The sequence below is a fragment of the Numenius arquata genome, chromosome 9 (genome assembly GCF_964106895.1).
Source record: "Numenius arquata chromosome 9, bNumArq3.hap1.1, whole genome shotgun sequence".
NCBI classification, from domain to species: Eukaryota; Metazoa; Chordata; class Aves; order Charadriiformes; family Scolopacidae; genus Numenius; species Numenius arquata.
Window position 1 is genome coordinate 38,987,252 of NC_133584.1, and position 20,025 is coordinate 39,007,276.

At 33.8% G+C, this 20,025-nt stretch overlaps 1 protein-coding gene across 1 annotated transcript in view; it reads left to right on the forward strand.

The window, feature by feature from the left end:
* Nucleotides 1–19,642, forward strand: part of CSMD1 (CUB and Sushi multiple domains 1) — a 1,131,310-nt gene extending 1,111,668 nt beyond the window's left edge. Inside the window, exons 64-70 of the mRNA XM_074153404.1 lie at nucleotides 1,023–1,202; nucleotides 2,876–2,920; nucleotides 7,176–7,337; nucleotides 8,356–8,468; nucleotides 9,210–9,297; nucleotides 15,535–15,667; nucleotides 19,483–19,642. Coding sequence (XP_074009505.1) covers nucleotides 1,023–1,202; nucleotides 2,876–2,920; nucleotides 7,176–7,337; nucleotides 8,356–8,468; nucleotides 9,210–9,297; nucleotides 15,535–15,667; nucleotides 19,483–19,642 — 881 coding nt within the window. The remainder of the gene's footprint in view (nucleotides 1–1,022; nucleotides 1,203–2,875; nucleotides 2,921–7,175; nucleotides 7,338–8,355; nucleotides 8,469–9,209; nucleotides 9,298–15,534; nucleotides 15,668–19,482) is intronic.
* The last annotated feature ends 383 nt before the right edge of the window (nucleotides 19,643–20,025 follow it).

The window sequence follows — 20,025 nt, forward strand, 5'->3', positions numbered from 1 at the left end:
GTAAATTATATGCTACAAAAAAATTAAAATTTATTTAAAACAGCATTTAATTTTTTTATTTCCTATTCTAAGATCAGAGGTGTATTTGGGATATTATTTTGAAGTAAAGTTTTTCAGATTTTTTTTTTTCATTAAGTTCATGTGAATTCTATCAGTTTTGCTCAAAAAAGTCTGTCCTCATTAACCCAGTGCACTAGCTGCTTTAAATTAATCTAGCTTTTGTGTGTGTGTTGGATTAATAGAGAACAAAAAGTGGCCTGAAGTATTCATGGGGCTATTTTGTTGGCAATTATTTTGTGAATCATAAACTAGAACTCAGCAACATTTATTGTTTCTGGGCTATGCATGGGTATGCAGATGATTAGTGTATTTATATCTCTGTATGGGGTGGAGGACATCAAATAACTATTGTATGAAAATACACTGATCTAAGGTAAAAGTAATTCACTAGAATGACCTTAGATTCTTATCCAATTTCAAATTATCTTTGGGTTGTTATAAATGCACACCATGGAGCACAGTGAAAGAAGCATACTGAGCAACCATATCTGTTATAATCAATGTTCTATGACAAAGCCTTCCTATGGAACCTTTATTTCAATTGAAATTTATAATGAATTTATTTAGCACAATAACCACTCTGTAATTTTCAAGGCTCTTTAAAGCACTGAGTTGAAGCGATGCTTGAAGCTCTGACAGTACAATAATTCACAGAACCAATCATTGCACCACATACAATGGCCTGTGCTTCCCTTCATTTTAACTTTTTGCCACCATGATTTAATTTTGGTGTATTTTTTAAAAATATGTAATGGTATCATTTCCATCTTCCCACAATAATATAATTATACACTCAGAGTGTTATTTTTACAAGTAATAGATGCTTCACATTTCTAAAAGGGTGTACAAAGTTTATATAATGGAAAGGAAATAATTGGCATTCGTTTATTTCAAATTATATACTCTAATCCTAGGGAAACTGTTTACCAACACTTTTTCTAACTCTAAAAAACCCTTTGCAGCTCATGCTTGCAGGCAGCCAGAGACACCGGCACATGTAGATGTGAAAGCAATAGATCTTCCTACTTTAGGGTATACTTTGGTGTATACCTGTCAGCCGGGATTTTTTCTTGCTGGTGGATCAGAGCATCGGACATGTAAACCAGATATGAAATGGACAGGAAAATCACCTATTTGTAAAAGTAAGTCATTACTCAAGTGATATGTTGGGCCCTACTTGGTTGGATTTCATTTTCACTGACATTTTTATTTTATATAGTAAGATTAATTTTTCCATTTAATATTTAAAAACACATATGACACAACAGCTGTTATGAAAGAAGCAGTAAAAAAATCAAAGTGAACATAGCATCTAGAACTCATGGAGGAAAACATGGATATGTGTGTGTAAATGCACTGACACACATATATAAATTTACCCCTAACAACAGCAAACAAGACCTAAAAGATATAAAGTATTACTTTTAACTGTATTTATGTCACAGTTTTAAAGTGTATTTCAATTTATTCAGTGTTTAATGTATGATTTTCTATTAGGAACAAAAAACGTTATTTCATAGCTTGGCATTTAGATTCATTCAGGTATGCTTTTTGTCTAAGAAAATCTTTTAAAATAAAAATGAACAATAAAATAATAAAAAAACTAAATCTTTGCACCAGATTCCACTTTTATTTACATCCATGTAAATTTCATATAGTTTTACTAGAGTAGCTCTAAGTACATCGTTATGAGGCCTAAATTTGTATTTGTCTTCATATATGAATAATCATGGCTATAAGTTCCCAATTCAGAAAAAATAAAACAAAGCTATATTTAGAATATGAATAAAGGAAAAATAGTCAGATGCCATGGGAAAGGTGTTTGCAACATCATTTTTAATTCTAACATGTCAAAGAACGCTAAATAGATTTGAAGTTTGAACAATATTTGATTTTTCATTAATGTATGGGTAGACTTCTTTGTTTCAACGATGTCAAAACACATGATCTACACATAAAAATTTATCTTCTTATTCTAGTTCCCTAAAGGATGATTTTTCATGGGTACTATATAAGTAATAATTTAAGATAATCGATCCTGTATGTTTTTTGTTAATTTTTTTTTTTAATTAAAGATATAATACAGAAAAGGTTTCCATAAGCAAGGATTCTTTTTTTTTTATTGGTTTACAGTGTTTATGTATAATTCCTACACTTTCTGTGCTTTCTTAGCACTTGATCAGTCTAATCAGTGAATTTTTACTCCTGAAGAAAAAAACCAAAAATGTGCAAGACCAAATCTTCCTACAGGATATTAGCCTCTTTAAAGTGGCTAATGATATGAGGCCAGAACTTGATCTGGGATCCATGGACAATAGTCTACTGAGTGTACCAGAAATGTAGAAAATGACACCGGTTGTGATTCTTTCCCATGATATCTGATCCTGTCATCTTAATCCAGCTATCTTGCTTTTGCTGGTTTGTGTCATAAATGTGTCAATCCCTATTAATATAATTTTTGCTATATTTAATATACTATTATTCATAATTAGATACAGTATTTGTCCCCTCTATAAGGCTCTCTTTTATAGCACTGGGACTGATATAAAAATTTTACGCCTAAATGTATGCAATATTTGGCTAGCCAGACAACTTTCCACAGTAAAAATGCTGTTAACCTAAATTATTTTCTGATAGTTTTTGTGTAAGGTTTTAACATGTAAAGTGTTCAAGACCAGTTATTTCTGTTTTAAATATGACTCTATTGGATAAGTGATGATTGCATCCATCAGGCATTGTTTTAACATTCTATTAAAAAAAAACAACAACCAACAAATATGTTCATGAAAATGATAATTTGTCTTTTTACTTGTAGGTAAAGGAGTGAGAGAAGTTAATGAAACAATAACTAAAACTCCAGGTTTGTATACAAGAAGAGTTTTAGATCTAAATAAATTAAATTGATTTACACCCTAGAGTGTTATGGATAATAAAACTATTTCCAATATTTAAATTAAGTATTTATTACTCTTCAAAGGAATATAAATGTTGAGGTCTTTCTCAATAACTGTAACTAGTGCCACATAAAACCTATTCTATGAAATTCTTTTCCAAACTTTTTTTTAATTTCTACTGTACCAATTTTGTGAATTGCACAAAAAACCCTGTCAAGCACAAAAGAAAAGCATATATACACAAAACCCAGATTTGAAGTAGTTTTATATCAGAGAGATTGCTATAATGGAGAGCCTTATAATAAGTGTAGACTGTAATTGCAGGGGTTGGGTTCAAAGTTCTGCCCTTTACATTGCAAATGTTGTAAGAAAACTACACACAACCCCAAAACCAAAACCCCAAACCAGTTTTGGACATTTTGATGGCCTTCACTTGATGGAAACTCTCAAGGTACTCTAAGATAGGGTTTCCCAAACTGTGCTGACCACTAGCAGTCGCAAACATTACTGCTGCTTTTCTATGCCTCCTCATGAACATGGCTGCAGTGAACCTTTTCCTCCTGTCAGTGACAAAATAGACAAATGCGTCTCTGAGGAGTCCTTGATGTAGGTCTTTTCAGGTTCAATCATCTTCAGAAAATAAAAGGCCTATTTATTTTTTTTTACTGACTTATGTAATAATGAGCAGAGTTCTCACCAAATAAATGAGCTTGCAACTCTGTATTCTGAATTTTAGCAAGCTGCAGGGAAAATAAGATTAATGGCTCACACTCATGGCAGTTCACAGAAGGACTCTGTAGAGTAGATGGGATAAAAAGGTATTTCTGCTAATAATTAACCTTCCTGGTGAGTTTATTAGTGAGAGTGTCAGGTGAAGCCATTAATGAGTTCTTCTCAAATGCATTACTTTTACAGACTCACAATAAAACAGGATATAATATGCATTCATTGTAATTAATATACAGTCTTCATTTATTGGAGGATTCCCTTCACCGAACACCTAAAGTATACGTTAATCTGCTACTACACAGATTTTGAAGTTTCAATGCCAAATTAAAATACAGACCAAGTCTCTGAATATATTCACTATGCAGAACATCGGTATCAATTCACACCACATCATGTCCCTTATAAGAAGTTTTGATAAATAAGTATTACTTGGAAGGCATTTTTTTAAAAAAATGCAATGTTATGATTGAAAATGCCAGTAATGGTAAGAAGAGAACAAAAACCGTGTAACAAATGACAGTAATTAACAAGGAAAAGTTTTCAGCTGTTTTTGAAAATCAAGCCTGAACTATTATTATGTCTTTTTAAATTGTGAATTCTCTTTAGTATAGAACACTGTACTTTGGCGCATTTGCTTTACCTTGTTATCTGGACTTTTGATAGAATTCCATTTGCTGCTATCTGTACTTTAAATGGGATGAGGCTAATATTGCTAAACTGGAGGTTTTTTTACAGAATAGATTCATGTTCTGATTTCCCACATTTGGATAGCTGAATACAACTTATGTTTATTATTGTTTATTAAATTGCTATTTTTTTCCCCAGAGTTAATGTTTTCATAAGCAATAGTAACTATCAGTTTTACAGTGCTGTAAATTGTAATTGAATATAAGTTGCAACTGAAGAATTCTCACAACACCCATGTGAAGTTTAAGAAATACAATACTCTTGTTGCCATGGTTCTCACTGCTTTTACAGTCTTTGCAAAAATAGTTCAGAAGCTGTTTTAAGGAGTAGCCGGGGACTTCCCTGTTTGTCACATTCTGAGCAGAATCTGCAGTTGGTGCAACATTAGTTGCACCAGTTCGTTTTTCTCATTCTGCATTTTTCCACAGTGGGTGGGAAAGGCAGGGACATTGCAAGAGCTCAGCAGAATTATGTCAGAGCCACTCCAGTTCCTCAGCAGCATCCGTGGGACTGCAGCCCTTGCATTTTAACCTTTTACGAAAACATGACTGCGGAAGCAGAAATATATTTTGCTATTTTCTTCCCCTACTGATTCTGTCCATCTGCAGCAAGTGCAAATTCTCTAAATACCGAGTCAACGGTACTATTTTGCAAAGATTAACAGCTATTATTGACAGTTAGAGTGGTTAGAGAAACTAGATACTGAAGATGTCAAATCTGACAAAAGAAGTATGATGTCTGTTCCTTTCTAAAAGCCTTACATAGTACTTGTCAGGTTGATACCAGTAACAGTGGTTGATCACCTTCATGAGAATAACTTCAGACAAATAATTTTAATTAAAAGCAAAGACAAATACAAATAATTTTAACATATTTTTCAAATGCCAGATTTCAGATATGCTGTATGTCAGTATTGTAGCAAAGTAATGAGAAACATATAGGAAAAAGAGTCTGAAAGACCCTTTAAAGAATTCATATATTTGCAGAAAATATATGAATTCTAAGGACTGTGAGACACTAATTGAATTTTAAGGCTTCAGATTTTTAGTATTAAGTTGAGGTTACCTTGTGTAAAACCCCAGTCCTTCACGGAGTTTTGCTTTGGAAAGGGAGCAGTTAAGCTGTTGTACTCAAAGCCAGATAGCGGCTCTCCACTCACTTGGAATCCAGTGGTAGTACAGACAACATACTAATGATCTTTTCAGATCATGCCTCATTGAGCTTGAACATTCACTTGTGCCTTTTGCACAATTTGAAGGCAAAAGGCAATGAAGAAGTTATTATCCTTCCTCTTTATGAAATGCATACTAGGAAGTGTAATAATATAATTAAGAGACAGTCAACAGCTAATCAGACATCAGATTTTCAGATGTACTGCCTGTCTTTTTGTTATTTTTTGTTGAAAATATATGGTATTATTAAGCTGGATTTCTTTCTGATTCATTTTTGCAATCAGTGATTAGGTGGAGGAGGAAATATCCATGGAATTTATTCAAAATTGATACACAGATACCTACACTGATAAATTTCCTTCAATGTTGACAGCTGCCTTTACAAGTGCTCAGAATTTGATAAAATGCCAAAAAAAAAAAACCAACCCAGAGTTATTTTTATTAAATTTTATTTCGATTCTTAAAGCTTTACTTCTCAAATTGTAATGCTAGAAAAAGCTTAGGACTAAGTGGAAAAATGTCTGTTTTCACTTGTCAGAGGCTGCCAGGAAACACTGGGTGCTGCCTGGCAAGGAGGAGGGTTGGTCTTTTTTGGCCAACTTAACTGTTTGTTTAACTTGACCATCATGTTTGAAGGAAATCTTCCCCAGCGTTTATAACAGCAAGGTATATGGGAGAAACACAGCAATGTGTAGGGGAGAAATGAATGTTCAAGACATGTAGTACCCTGTAAATGTATCTGACGTAAAATGAACATCTCATAAGGATTTTTTTTCTGTTTCCTTTTTAATTAATGTTGATATTGCAGATACTGTTGAATAAGTGAGACTTTTTCTACTCTGTTGGTGTTCTAGCCAAATATTTAAAATACAATATTTAGTGGTTTTTTTCTGTATAGAGGAAAAATACCAATAGCATCAAATAAGTGACCCAAATACATATACTTTTTCCTGTATTTCATGCTTCATTTTATAGGTTTTTTACTTCAGATTATTCTAACTGCAGTTTCTGAGAAACAAACCCCTATTTTAAACCAAAAAAGTTCCCTGCTCTGGCAACTTCACTGTTCCCAGGTGCAATAATATTGTACAGAGAAAAAATGTGGAATCTAAAAATGACTGATAAAAAACTTGTGCTAAACTGTAACTGGAAATCAGTGAATTCAATTGAATATTCAGTTGATATTCAGTTGAAAATCACACATAGTGCTGCTTTAATAGATTCATGAAACAAAAGGGATGGCCTAAGACGGTGTCTCCTTCCAGGAATTGCTGACTTCAGAATATTATTCTTCTTTTTTAAATCATACCTTAAAGCTAAAAAGCTTTAGGGGAAGAGTCCATTATTTTTCATAGTCTTGGGGACATTCACCAAAGCACGTAAGCTATGAAGTGTGAGGTTATTTAAGAACATATATTGTAATGGACAGGTGTAGTATATTATAGGCAATTGTGTGGAAAGGTCATTAGATATATCGTCTTTACTGTTGTAAAATTTTTCCTGTAATACCTCTTTAGATCAGTGAATTGATGCTGTAACAGAAAAAATGAAGACTTTAAGTAGGGCTAGAAAGATTTCTACTTCACTGTAGTTTACTCCTTTCTTTGTTTCTTTTTTGCCCACTTTTATTTAGTTCCCTCAGATGTGTTTTTTATAAATTCACTCTGGAAAGGGTTTTATGAATATTTAGGAAAAAGACAGCCTGCTACTCTGACTGTTGATTGGTTCAATACTACAAGCAGCAAAGTGAATGCCACATTCATTGAGGCATCCAACGTACAACTCAAACTATCAGGTAGGTTCAGAATTTGGTGTTAAAAAAGCTGTCCTTTTGATTTTTTTATTTGTTCAGTTTTGTTGTGTTTTCTACCAAACACAAAAAGAAACAAAAATTTAGGTTTTCACTAAAAATCTTTTTTCTATTTATTTTGCAAAAGGGAATGTCCTCATGTAGTGGTCTGCATAGATTGCAGTCAGTTTATATGTGGTCACCCAACTATTTTTCCCCTCACATTTCAAATAAATATTGAGGTTGTATGTTTTTGTGTTGAACTATTGGATGGTATCAGTGTGTTGAACTCACAGGTAATATTGAAGTGGCAGAAGAAATGTATTATAGGCATTTTAAGAACTGTACCATTGAAAAGCTCCATTATTCAATAGTGATTAATATCTGTTTTAAAACAATATGGTCTTGATAATGGCATAACATAAAATAGGCATAGATAATTAAATAACTTAGTAATTTATGCATACCTTTTAATCAACATTGGCATTCCTTTCTGCAAATCTGACTCTGAAGTTCTGATTTAGGCTCTGATCACAGTTATATTTGAAAAGAGCATTATCAACTATCTGTACCTTTTAAGGTCAAGAGAATTTCAGTACAGCAAATTTCTTTCACTGTGCTATCGATATTTACTATAGCGATACACTGTGGTGATGTGAGTAAAATCCAATTTTTTCCAGTTCAAGGAAATTTCAGGCAAGGAATTCTGTCTGCATTCAGAATTATTGAAATACTGTATGAAAAGACAAATATTATTTCCTATTTATGTATAAAATTAAACAGTACAAAACCATCTTTGCATCCTATTATCAAATATGATGTGGGCAAAAGATGAATAAAATAAGATCCTGTTATTACCGCACTTTAAATTTTGTTTTTTCCAGGATAGAAAATTCTGTTATTAAAAATGTTTTCTACAAAATATTTTAGTTCTAAAGTGATACACTTAGCTTTGAAATGATATTTGAACAAACTGGTTGAAAAACTCTTTAAAAGGCATGTGTTACCCCCTTTATATTAACAGGTGTTTACAAAAAAGAAGAAGCCCATTTGCTCTTGCAAGTTTTTCAGATTAAAGGACCTAGTGACATTTTTGTAAGCAAGTTTGAAAATGACAACTGGGCGCTCGATGGTTATGTAAGTAATCAAACCACTACGGATAAACTTGCTGAGTTTAAACTTTGAAGTAATTTGTGACTTCCTATGTAACTCTATCCAACTTTTTATATTACAAATACGGAATACAGCACTCTAGATGTCAGTCTAGAAAATACATTAGTTTTCTTTTCAAAAATACGTATACAAACTTCTGTCTGTCACACTCCCATTAGAATTTTTAGTTTACTAAAGGTAAAGTGGAGTGAATCAGCATATCTTGCCGTGTTTTCACCCTGTTTTCTTAAATTAGAGTGGGAATTTTACCTTTGGAAATATTACCCTTTTTTTTGGTTGGTAAATAGTTTATTGCAATAAAATTACATTTAATCTTGATGAAAAAGAGAGTTATTTTACTCTTTGTAGTTCTCTTTTGTGCCTCATGATGCTTTGTCTGAAAAAGAATTTAAAATCTGAGAATTCAGTGGACTTCTATATCCATATACTAGTTCAATTATGTGCATGCCAGTTGAAGAACTTTAAAACCCAGAAATATAAATTGGATGTTTTAAAGTCATTCCAGGTGTTACTTTGAAACTTTATTTAATACTGTTGCAAATTTAAAATGATAAATATTGTATAAGCATAGAGAATTCACTAATATTTCAAAGCATAAGTGAAAGTCTGGGCTCCAGATATCTACTCTAATTCAGAAAAACAAATGGCTAAACTTTCTTACTTATTTTTTTCAGAAATCTTTTTTTCTGTTTCAACATATTCTAGGTATCATCAGGGCTTGAAAGAGGTGTTTTTACCTATCAAGGTGATATACACGGAAAAGACTTTGGAAAATTTATGCTCCAAAGACAAGGTAAATGCATTCATAGAGCTTTAATATCTATAATCTTTTTGTGTCTTGCAAGAGTGAATTCAACAAATGATTCAGCTATCTAGCTGAAGTAGGCATGGGGGGTTTTTTGCCATTGATATTATAAAAAATATAGTGAAATAGGCATATTTGAAATATACAGTTCAAATCCCAATTTAACTCTGCTTAACATGTAACTATCTCATGTTTTCTGGTATAGCAACCTAATGAGATGACTACGGGATGCTCTTAAAGACAGTGCCATTGCAACTGCTTGCTTTTCTGTGCATGTCTTTTTGAAAGTAACAGGGCTGTCATGTAATGCAAAGATATTTTCTTCTCAAATATATAAATTGCAGTCAAAATCATATAGGAAATTGAAAGGACAGAATCAACGCTGATTTTACTAGTGTCCTTTGAAGAGTGCTTGCTGCTGATGGATGTTTCATGCATATCTACTTAGGTAGAATTCTACTTCATTGTCAGAAGTATAAAATGAGTGACTGAGGTATATATTACAGCTATGGACCCAAGTGCTCCAGCAGCTGGTGAAAAACTAGTTATTTTATTCATAAAATAATTTTTTCATAAAACCCAATAAAACATTTACTCATGAAATATTTATTCATAAAATAGATTTGGCAAATACCAGCATAGACAGCTGCATTTCATGATCCCAGAACTGCTGCAGAATGGTCGAAGCATGGGCTAGGAGGAGGAGACAGCAGAGACAATATATCTACAGCAGACTGTATCTACATTTTATAAATTGTCTTGGTTCTGTTAACTTCATTGGTGCTGTATCCAATGCCCTTTAAAGTTCTGACAAGTCTCCCTTGTATTTCTTTGCTCTGTTAACTGCTGTAATAGCAGTTATCCTATGGATTTTCTTGTCTTGGCCAGTTCTCAGATTGCTATATATGTTTAGTCACAAGGGCAAGCAACTTTACTCTTCGGTGTCTCAGCCTAAGAGCTGCCAATTACTGAAGCCAAATACAATTTCAGTCTTCAGTGTAAAGTGTTGTGTGGGACAGATTGTCTGCCTGTACTTTTGTGTAATCGTTATCACCATAACATCTAAGCTACTCTTTATTTCTGATTTTAATGAATACACTGTAAAAGCAGAGCATCAAGATTTGTTCAAGTGTCTGTCTTGCTTAGCAGCCTTTGATATTTCAAAACAGTGAGAGTATGGTTTGTTGGTTTTGATTGGGGGGGAGTGTGTGTTTCTGTGGTTTGGTTTTTTTTCCTTAAGACAGGCCAAAAAAGTTATCCATGGTTTGCCAACTAGCCAATAAAAGTTTGGATCCATGTGTTTTAGCAGTGAAATGAGTGACTCACGGGGGTAAATGAAGAACAAGCAGAATGACGATTCAACAGTTACAGCATTCTCCAGTGGGTATATTCTACGCTAGTGGAAAACATTGTCCATATCACTGTTTAGAGTTGCAATATAAGAGCTCAGTTTATATATTCCCAAGGCTAGTAAGGAGCTGAAGTGTTTAAGTTACACATGCATTCCTAGGCCTAAGGCCTCTCGTCTTCAGCTTTGGCATTTCAGCAGAGAGCTTGCTACAAATGCAGATACTGTCTCTTCTAGGAGGTTTTGCCTAAATAGGCACTGATTTTCCACAGGTTGGTTGCTCTCTATTGAAGAACCTACAGCTAAAAGGAAACAATGAATTTCCAGACAACACAGGTCATAGTAATTGTCCGTACCCTCTTATATTCAAGGATAACTTGTTTTGTTTTTAAAACCTATTCTGCTCATGAATATTCTGCTGAGGTAATAATCTCGTATGTCCTCCAGCTGAAGACTTAACATATTTCCATTTCTGCTAGAAGTTAAATTATTTGCTGCCTTTACACTAAGCCAGAAGTATGCATAAACTATGTATGCACTGGTGCATATATAATGTAATATGAAATTCTTCACCTGCAAGCATACTTCAAAAACAGCTTTTACTGAGAAATTCTTGGTTAAGTGTGAAAGACCAAGCTATTTGATGAAAAATTCCCTATCACACAGTACTAGAGAAAGACCAGGCTCAGTGGATATGCCCAGCCTTGGAACTTAATGACAAGAAAACACAAAGAACTTTTGTTTCTAAGTACTGTTTATCCTCTTTCAGAAGTTTTCTTGTAGCTTTATTGAATAACCCAGAAGGCAAAAAGATCTCTGTTATCAATCTCCAAAGAAGAAGAACTGTATCTGAGCCTACTTAAAGGGCCCAAGTTGTGACACCAAATTATTTAACCTGTTTTGCCAAGTAATCAATCATTGCTGGGGGCTTTTTGCTTGTTTTGTTGTGTTTTAATAACTTGATCTCTAAAGGCTGCAAGTCTGTGGCTGTGCTCACTGTCTGTATTGCTGAGTGCCTGTGCCTCACCACTACAGTTCTAGAAGATGCTTATTCTAAAATCTTTGTTCATTCCAATCTGGACTGTTCTTTAAAATTGTATGAAAAAGTGGCTTTGTAAGAAGAGAAACTTGCTTCACCAAATGATTATTTTCCTATATTTATTTCCTTTGGGGAAATACAATGACCCACTTCTCTTTCCTTTTTTTTTTTTTTCTTCAAAGTACTTTTTTAGCTTGTCCAGATTGAGATAACAAATATTGACAAGAAATATGAAAGATGAATAATTAATTTGCATCTGTGATGTATTAGATCAATGGCTGTGAAATACATGTTCATTTCTTGAAACTGATCAATTCCTAAAAGCATTGAACATCATGAGATGTCAAATTTAAATTTCACTCTGTAAAGGTGTCATCCTTCCTCTCTAGATCAGTTTGAATTCTCTACATCTAAACAGGATACTCACAGCTTCAGAGTACAAAATGATTATGTGTTAGCTAATGCACAAATAGATAGCTAGGACTAATAAGCTATGAGACTATAAGTTAATATACTCCTCACACCCAATGAGGTACCCAAAGAGTCCTTGCTATCAGGCAGTTATCAGTCAGGTCCAGTCTCTGTTGCTCTTTGGAAGCTGCTGACTTGCTTTCTGTGTCAGTATTTATTCTCTTAAATCCTTCAGCTGCTCACCATCCTTGTCTCAGAAATTACTCTTCTACCTGCAGTTCTGCTTTTCGTATCTTGCATGGCTTTTGCTGTCACACTTTCTCCCACTTCAAAAGCAGTTTTCTTAGTAAAACTGAGCCATGCTGTGCTGATGCCAGACAGTTGAAACCTTGGGCTAGGAGTTACAGGGGAAATCCATTTGAAAGCTCCAAACAATAAGAAAATGCTCTTAATGAGTATTTTCTTTCAAAAAGTATTATTTTCTAGTATGTATAAAGAACAAAACTCAGTAACCACCCAAAGGGTAGAAATATACAGAATCAGAGAATGACAGAATGGTAGGGGTTGGAAGGAACCTCCAGAGACCATCTAGTCCAACCCCCTGCCAAAGCAGGTTCACTTCGAGCAGTTTGGACAGGAATGAATCCAGGTGGGTTTTGAATATCTCCAGAGGAGCTTGCACAATAATGATTTCACTGTGTATTATCAGAACTTGAACTTCGGCTGACTGCTGCTTTTTTTAGGAGGCTAAAGAAACCACTTTTATTCTATGAAATGTTTAAAAACCATTTGTAATCTTACTGAATATCCGTCAATTAAATAACATGTTTCCCAGTCACAAAGTATATCTTTTTCATGAAAAGAAAACCAAACTATCTTTTGCACTCTTTTGTTGGGGGCCTATTAGCATGCAGTTATTTCCACTTTTGTGTTTTTAGCTGTGATAGCAATCAATACCTAAATTAGAGCAGTAGAATAGACTTTCCCATTTCTCATCATAATAACACCATCAGAAGAAATACAAAGTTCACATCAGGATATGTTTAATCACAGACAACTCTGAAAATGATTGTAAAGCATAGACCCAACTGTGTTGAAGTTAAATTGATTCTCACACATGAATAAAATTCAAATTATCCAGAATTGCAGCAAAGTTTCTTTTCTGTAATGAAAAGAACACCCAAGCACACCATCCAAACCTGGTCAACACTTCTCCAATGACAATTAAAGGTTGTAAACTTCAGTTAAAAATTTCAAGCTTGGTTACCCTAAACATACTTTAAAAACTGTAGAGATATAGAGTGTTCAATTACTTCAAATAGGACCTTTGAGTACTAAATGTTGAACGTGGGTCAGTTGTCAGAGGTAACTTAAAAATAAATAATAGTCTAAATATAAGTTTGTGCCTAGTTTTAAATACTCAGTTACAAAAAAAAATTGTATTTAAATTTAAAAAAAAATCCATACCAAAATTTCATACCAAGAATTGCTTATTATAAATTTCAAACTGTTGTTTTCTTTTAGCTGAATTCTGATTACATATTTTATAATTTTTCTGCTCCTTATACATTAAAATGTACCATGACAATATCTTTGAGATATAAATTAAGAGTTTGTTGATCATACATATTTCTCCTTGTTTCCGTACTTGGTTAGGATTTCAAGTAAGAGTTAGAATATTAATTCCAGTTTTTTGCTGATGTAAGCTGATTAAAATTAATTTGAATATTACCATATTTTTCATTAATTACTCCAAATAATTGGAAAAACAGCTAGGGATTGTAATAGTAAAGGATAAAGACAGTGATAACTGCATGTAGTTTTTTAAACTTCTATCACTTCTCCTAACCAATATAATTTCTTAACTGTGGTAACTACTTGATTCTGTCTTTAATTTAGATAGGTTGAAGACCATCCAGTGCATGTGCAATACAATACAAATATGTAAAATTAAGTGATCAGGTCTTCCACACTCTGAGTATTAGGACAAATATTGGATTACTAAAGTCCAAAAATTTTTATAATACAGTAGTTCTACTTTAAAACAATTCAATGTTAATTAAGTTAATCCACATTAGTGTGATAAAACTCATAACATGTAGTTAATTGCATTAATTTGAAAAGGTTAGTATTCACCAGTTCTTCAGAGAAATATACAGGAGTCTGATATGTGACAGATTAAGGCATTGAAAAACATTGAAGTACAATATTTTGTCATGTTTAGTGATCAAATCTGGCAATTCTGAAATTCCTGGAGGGGGCTGTCTTAATTTTGAAGAGAGCTTAATTACTTCCTAGAATTTAATACATTTTGTAAAATGAATTGCTCAAAATGTATTATAATATTAGTAATTGAAACACGTAGGTTTTAAAAATATGTAACAAAAGAAAAACTTACCTTCTTCCTCTTTTGCATTGAGCTTGAACTGCAAGAAACTATAGGAGAACTGTTTGTTTCTGTCTCATTTTTGCAACTTTTTAGATATTTTAGTAGATTATTGAAAGCAGCGCAATTGCAGTGTGTCTCTGCTATATAACCACTCTCTGCCAGAGTCCTAAAAAGACTGATTGATGCTGTTGCCATCAAGGAGGGAGTTGTGGTGTTTGAGACAGTGTGTGCTGGTGGGTTGGAGCATTTCTGAGTGGTAAACACCAGTCTCTCCTATTAAATTTTCTATATTTTTCACTGTAAAATTATTTTTCGTCCTTCACGATTTGAATTATCAGGTTGGACACCTGTTTAAGCAATTTAACAATGTCTGTCTTTCTACTGATGGAAACATGGCTTCTGCAAAATGCCTTACAGTCCAGTTTTTCTGCTTGTCGACAACAGGAACCCGGCGAGGTCATGCCTTTGCATTCCCCGCACCTCAGTTTTATCCCAGTGCAAACGTAGCTGCCACAGGCTCTAAAACATGCTCATGTTTCACCACCAAAAGGAGGGGTAAAGCAGCCAAGACACGCTCACAGGTGCACAGACTTGGGAGCTGAGAACAAGAACGCTTGTGGTTTAGAGTAGTTACCTTAGTTCTCTCTTTCCTTTTCATGTCCAATGTGGTCTCACATTGCATGTTTTTTCTCAGCTGAATATTAAGGCTGCAAGCATAGAATACTTTTTGCAGTATTAACAACTTTTACTGTAGAAGGTAAATTGCTTCAATTTATTAAAGTAGTGACTCATGAGAGGTGTAGTTCATAATTCTTTTACTTGCTGAATACTGTTTTCAAATCGTTTTGATAGTTATTGATACATTCTTGAGTGGTGTTAACAAGATTTATACTATGATACTGCATGCTATGTTTTTCATGTTTTTTTTTAATAGAATTATTTTATCAAGACATCTTTTTCTTTCATTCCTGAATAAAAAGAGAGCTGTGAGATAGAAAACCTGGGAATTTTATTTCTGCCCTTTTTGTTTCATTTCAGGTCCTTTAAGCGCAGACACAGACCTTTCAAATCACTATTACGGTACAAACAGCAGTTCTGTTGCAGCTGCCATCCTGGTACCTTTCTTTGCTCTAATATTATCAGGGTTTGCATTTTACCTCTACAAACACAGGTATTGTAAATGTTATTTATTCAGTAACTTAATAAGCTTTTTGTTTTAATTTTTGTTACGTAAGTGTAACTAGAGAGCACAATACTGAAGCTTGCAAGAATATCTTTTCTCTAGAAAGGCAAATATTTCTAAGTATTCCCATGAAGAGGTTCAGTGTAGGGCAGTTCTTAATGCTTAACAATTAGAAAAATGAGTCAGTGTGTTAAGGAGCAAAGGTCTATCAACCTTCTTGGTTCGTTAGGCTGAATGAGATTGAAATCTCAGGTCACATGTTTTATTCTTTAATTTTAAAGCTGTATTAAGTTGAATGTATGCTGCTTCTTTCAAAATGACTATGAGTATTAATTATACAAGCTGAAAAATCCATAAATCCCATGAGGGAACAACCATAATGAGGCTACTTACAGTACATGCTGAATAAGCTAGTGGATGCTACTAGAATTGGCATCACTTCAGCTCACGTGAAACTTTTATGTCATTGGATAATAAAATAAATCCAACCACCTTGTCTGAATCTGGTTTAAACGCTGATATCTAAGGATCTATTGAACACTTGTTCATTCTGAGTGCTATTTGGCATTTTTTTTTATTTTTTCATATTGAGGTACAATACTCTCTGACCTCCTTGTGTCATTTGCAGTTAGCAAAATGGTGTTTAACAGAAATGCTGATTTTAAATAATGTGCTCTTAAAACTTTTGTTCTATAATCATGATACCAAGAGTATTTCGTGATTATAAGAAATCACACAGACAAAGTGAAGTCCATCATTGCCTTGTGATGGACTGGACTGTCTACCCATCTCAGCATTAGAAGATTTAAGAAAAAGAAATTGCAGTGGGGCTTGAACTTGTGAACTCCAGTTAAAATGATACATGTCCTGAAATGTAATATGGCCTTTTGTTGAAAAAACTGCGCAGGAAGAGCTGTCTCTCAGAACATGTTAGTGTTAAGATGCCTTTTTGATGCCTAGAGATGTGCATTCTCAGATAGCTCCTGCTCTACAATGGGGGGAACCTAAACAGCAGCATGAAAGCACAGGCATTCAGATCGGTTGAAGAAATGGAACGTAAAGGGAACATCGTTGTTACTTTGCTCTTAGAAATAGGAAGCAAACTCTAAGAAAAAAATATTAAAACTGTATGGTGACATAGGGGTACACAGGGGTTTATTCTATGAAGTTTGTTGTGTCCTGCATGAGCAGTGGAAATTCTGTTTTCTGTGTAGGAGAAATACGTATGTATTTAAGAGAGATAAAATTTAAGCTTCAGATGAGCAGCTGTAATCCCAATGTTTATGGTACTGCTGATGCAGCATTGAAGTTCTGCCTACCTTAACGTAATTTAAATGCATTAGATACTTGAAAAAGGAGATGTTACTCATAATAATATTTCAAAGAATATTCTTCTTTTTTTATTTTTCAGTTTCTTCCATTAAACCACAGTTTTTAGAGGGGTTATTAGTGTCATATAGTCATCAGAAAATTAATAAATTGATTACTGATGTAAAGTAACTTTAGATGACCTTTATTCTCTGTAAAACAAAGGATGTTCCAAAGGAAAGAGCGCAGAATATGTGACTTTTGAAGGCACTTTCTTGAAATTACCTGAATGAACAGAACAGCAACATGAAATTTTTACCATGATGCGATAGTAGTTACGCCCCTAGAGGTTCTTTATATCAGCAAATTTGAAGGTCTTCCTAGGGGACGATTTTATGGATGTTTCTGCTGTGCCTATGTCATATTAATATCATCTAATTAGAACCAGGGTTGTTACACAGTTTCTGTAACTTTTATCTGACAGACAGGGATTGCTTCAGGAATGAAGACGGCATCTCAGTCTTTCTGAACAAAATTAAAATATGTTTAGTTACTTACACTTAGGAAAGCTCCTAGTTAAGATTTCTAAGCATGTTTTGTTACTTCTAAAATGAAAACGTGCAGAAAAAGACGAGTAACATAATTATTTGTAGATTGCCAATTTCCATTAGTGCCATCTTTCCAGTAATAATTTTCACTATCTGCTATCCAAAACAGTATAATTTTCAAAAAAATATTTTTATTTTCAAGAACTCTTTTCTGAAGTTTTATCGTAAGATTCTTTTCTGAATTGTTTTCTGTTTTTTAAGCACCAGGCATCTACATTTTACACTCCTTTGTTGACTTTCTTGCCCTATTTGAATTACACGTATAAAATTATATACTGAACCTCTTTTATATATTTGTTTAGATATGTTTAGATGCTAAGAGATTTAAGGTGAAAGTGGTAAAATATAATATAATAGGATATAATTTTACTGGATATATCAGAAAGTCTGCACAATCCTGTTTTATTTTTCATTTAATCATTGGCTTAATATGTTCTAGCAGAACTTTGCATAAAAATGTGAATAATCTAGAAGTTTTGATATGTTCTTTATGGTGGTAAAATGCTGCCCAAAATAGAAGAGTGTTTACTGAAAGATAATTCTTTCTATCCTTTGATATTCAAATGTCAAAATTTATGTGAATACTATTAAGGATATGATCAATCTGATTACATATGTTTGGACATATAAAATCTCTGTCAAGGTATTTAGTACTGTTTGTTGCCAAAGGTATTTATGGAGGTAAGCAGGCATTGTATGGCAGATCTACCTGGAATAACAGAAATTACTGACCCTTATCTGAAGCTTACTACCATTGGCAGTGCAACGTATTCTGGACACTTGCTGTGTCAGTGCAAGAGTTGCCTGATGGAAGCTATGCTGGCTGACTTTGCAGTGGCTTAGATTTAGTAGTACCCAGGAGACCTGTTACAGCACTTCACTGGTGCAACACTAACTTCTTGCTCTGGAATGGTAATAAAGAGCTGATAGCAGCAAATTGCGAAACCGTTCTCTCTACCTCTGCTTGGAAACATTGGCATAAGTCAATGAAATGTGTAGGTGTATATCTCATCTAGAACCCAAGATGCTATCAAAAGGATGGATTACAAGCTACTCACTCTCATCTTTCTGTGTACACCTAGTCACCTACTCCATTCAAGTCCTTTAACCTGACAATCTGTGTTGATCTTCATCAGAACATTTGCACAGGTGGCCCAGTTGCCTTCCTAGGTATACTGTAAAATTGTGGGTAAAATCCCAAATCTGCAGGAAGTTCGACTGGAATATGCTTGATGGTGATCAAATTAAATTAATCATGTTAAAGATGCTACTGTAGTTTCCACATTAATATCAATACTTTACAAAGACAAGGATATATATATGTATATATAAATTGGTAAGGTGTTCATTTAGTAAAGCTGGAATAATTGTTTCCGCTTTGTGTAAGGATTCTTTTGTGATCAGACTAATAATCTAAAACTGAAAATGTCATCAGAAAATATCATAATTGTTATTACTGACAGAAAATATTATAAATGTTATCAGTTCCAACTTCACTTTTGTTTCTACTTTTGTTGTCTGTTGCTTTACTTTTGGCTGCCAATTTTGGCACTAACAACAAGCTATGAAGTTGTCGTTCTTTTGACATTTTTATAGTGGAAAATGCATACCTATATTTTGCCTATGTTGTCTCTGTGCTTTGTAGCATCAGTTTGCCCATTAGGAATTTGTTTTCTTCTCTTCCTGCTATGAAAAATAACTTCCAGAAAGATTTCTCTTACTTTTTAAGTCCTGCAACATCCGTTATGGGTCTTCTTTTATCACTTTTAGACAGTTGTGCAACTTGTATAGACAGGATGGAAACATTATAGGTAAAACTTAGAATAATTGTAAAATGTTTATTTTTATGGGTTACTAATGATAATTTCCATCTTTTTTTTTTCCCAGAACAAGACCAAAAGTACAGTACAATGGGTATGCTGGACATGAAAACAGTAATGGACAGGCTTCATTTGAAAATCCCATGTATGACACAAACTTAAAACCCACAGAGGCAAAGGCTGTGAGGTTTGATACGACTCTGAACACAGTTTGTACAGTGGTATAGCCTTCAGTGCCCAATATGACTGATTCATAGCCATACCTCTGATGGACAAGCAGTAATTCCTTTGGTGCCATATACCAGTTTCCCTTCTTCTCTTGGCTTTGCTGCTGTAATCTTTAACATCTTCTGTCAGCCTACATGCAGCTAAATTTTCTGGTAAAAATGTGTCAGTCTTCTGGGGATCAGACAAAGAATATTTTTTCATCTTCAAGTTGGATCAAAATGCCTGGCTGCATCTGCTTCAAATCAAGGCACACTTTAAGGAAGACTGCCAAGTCATGCCAATTTTTCATATTTAATGCCTCAGACTTTCATATTTGTATGTGGCTGGATGCCTTTCAATGCATTCTTCTGGGCACTTGGATAAATCCTTTGAGTACTGTAAC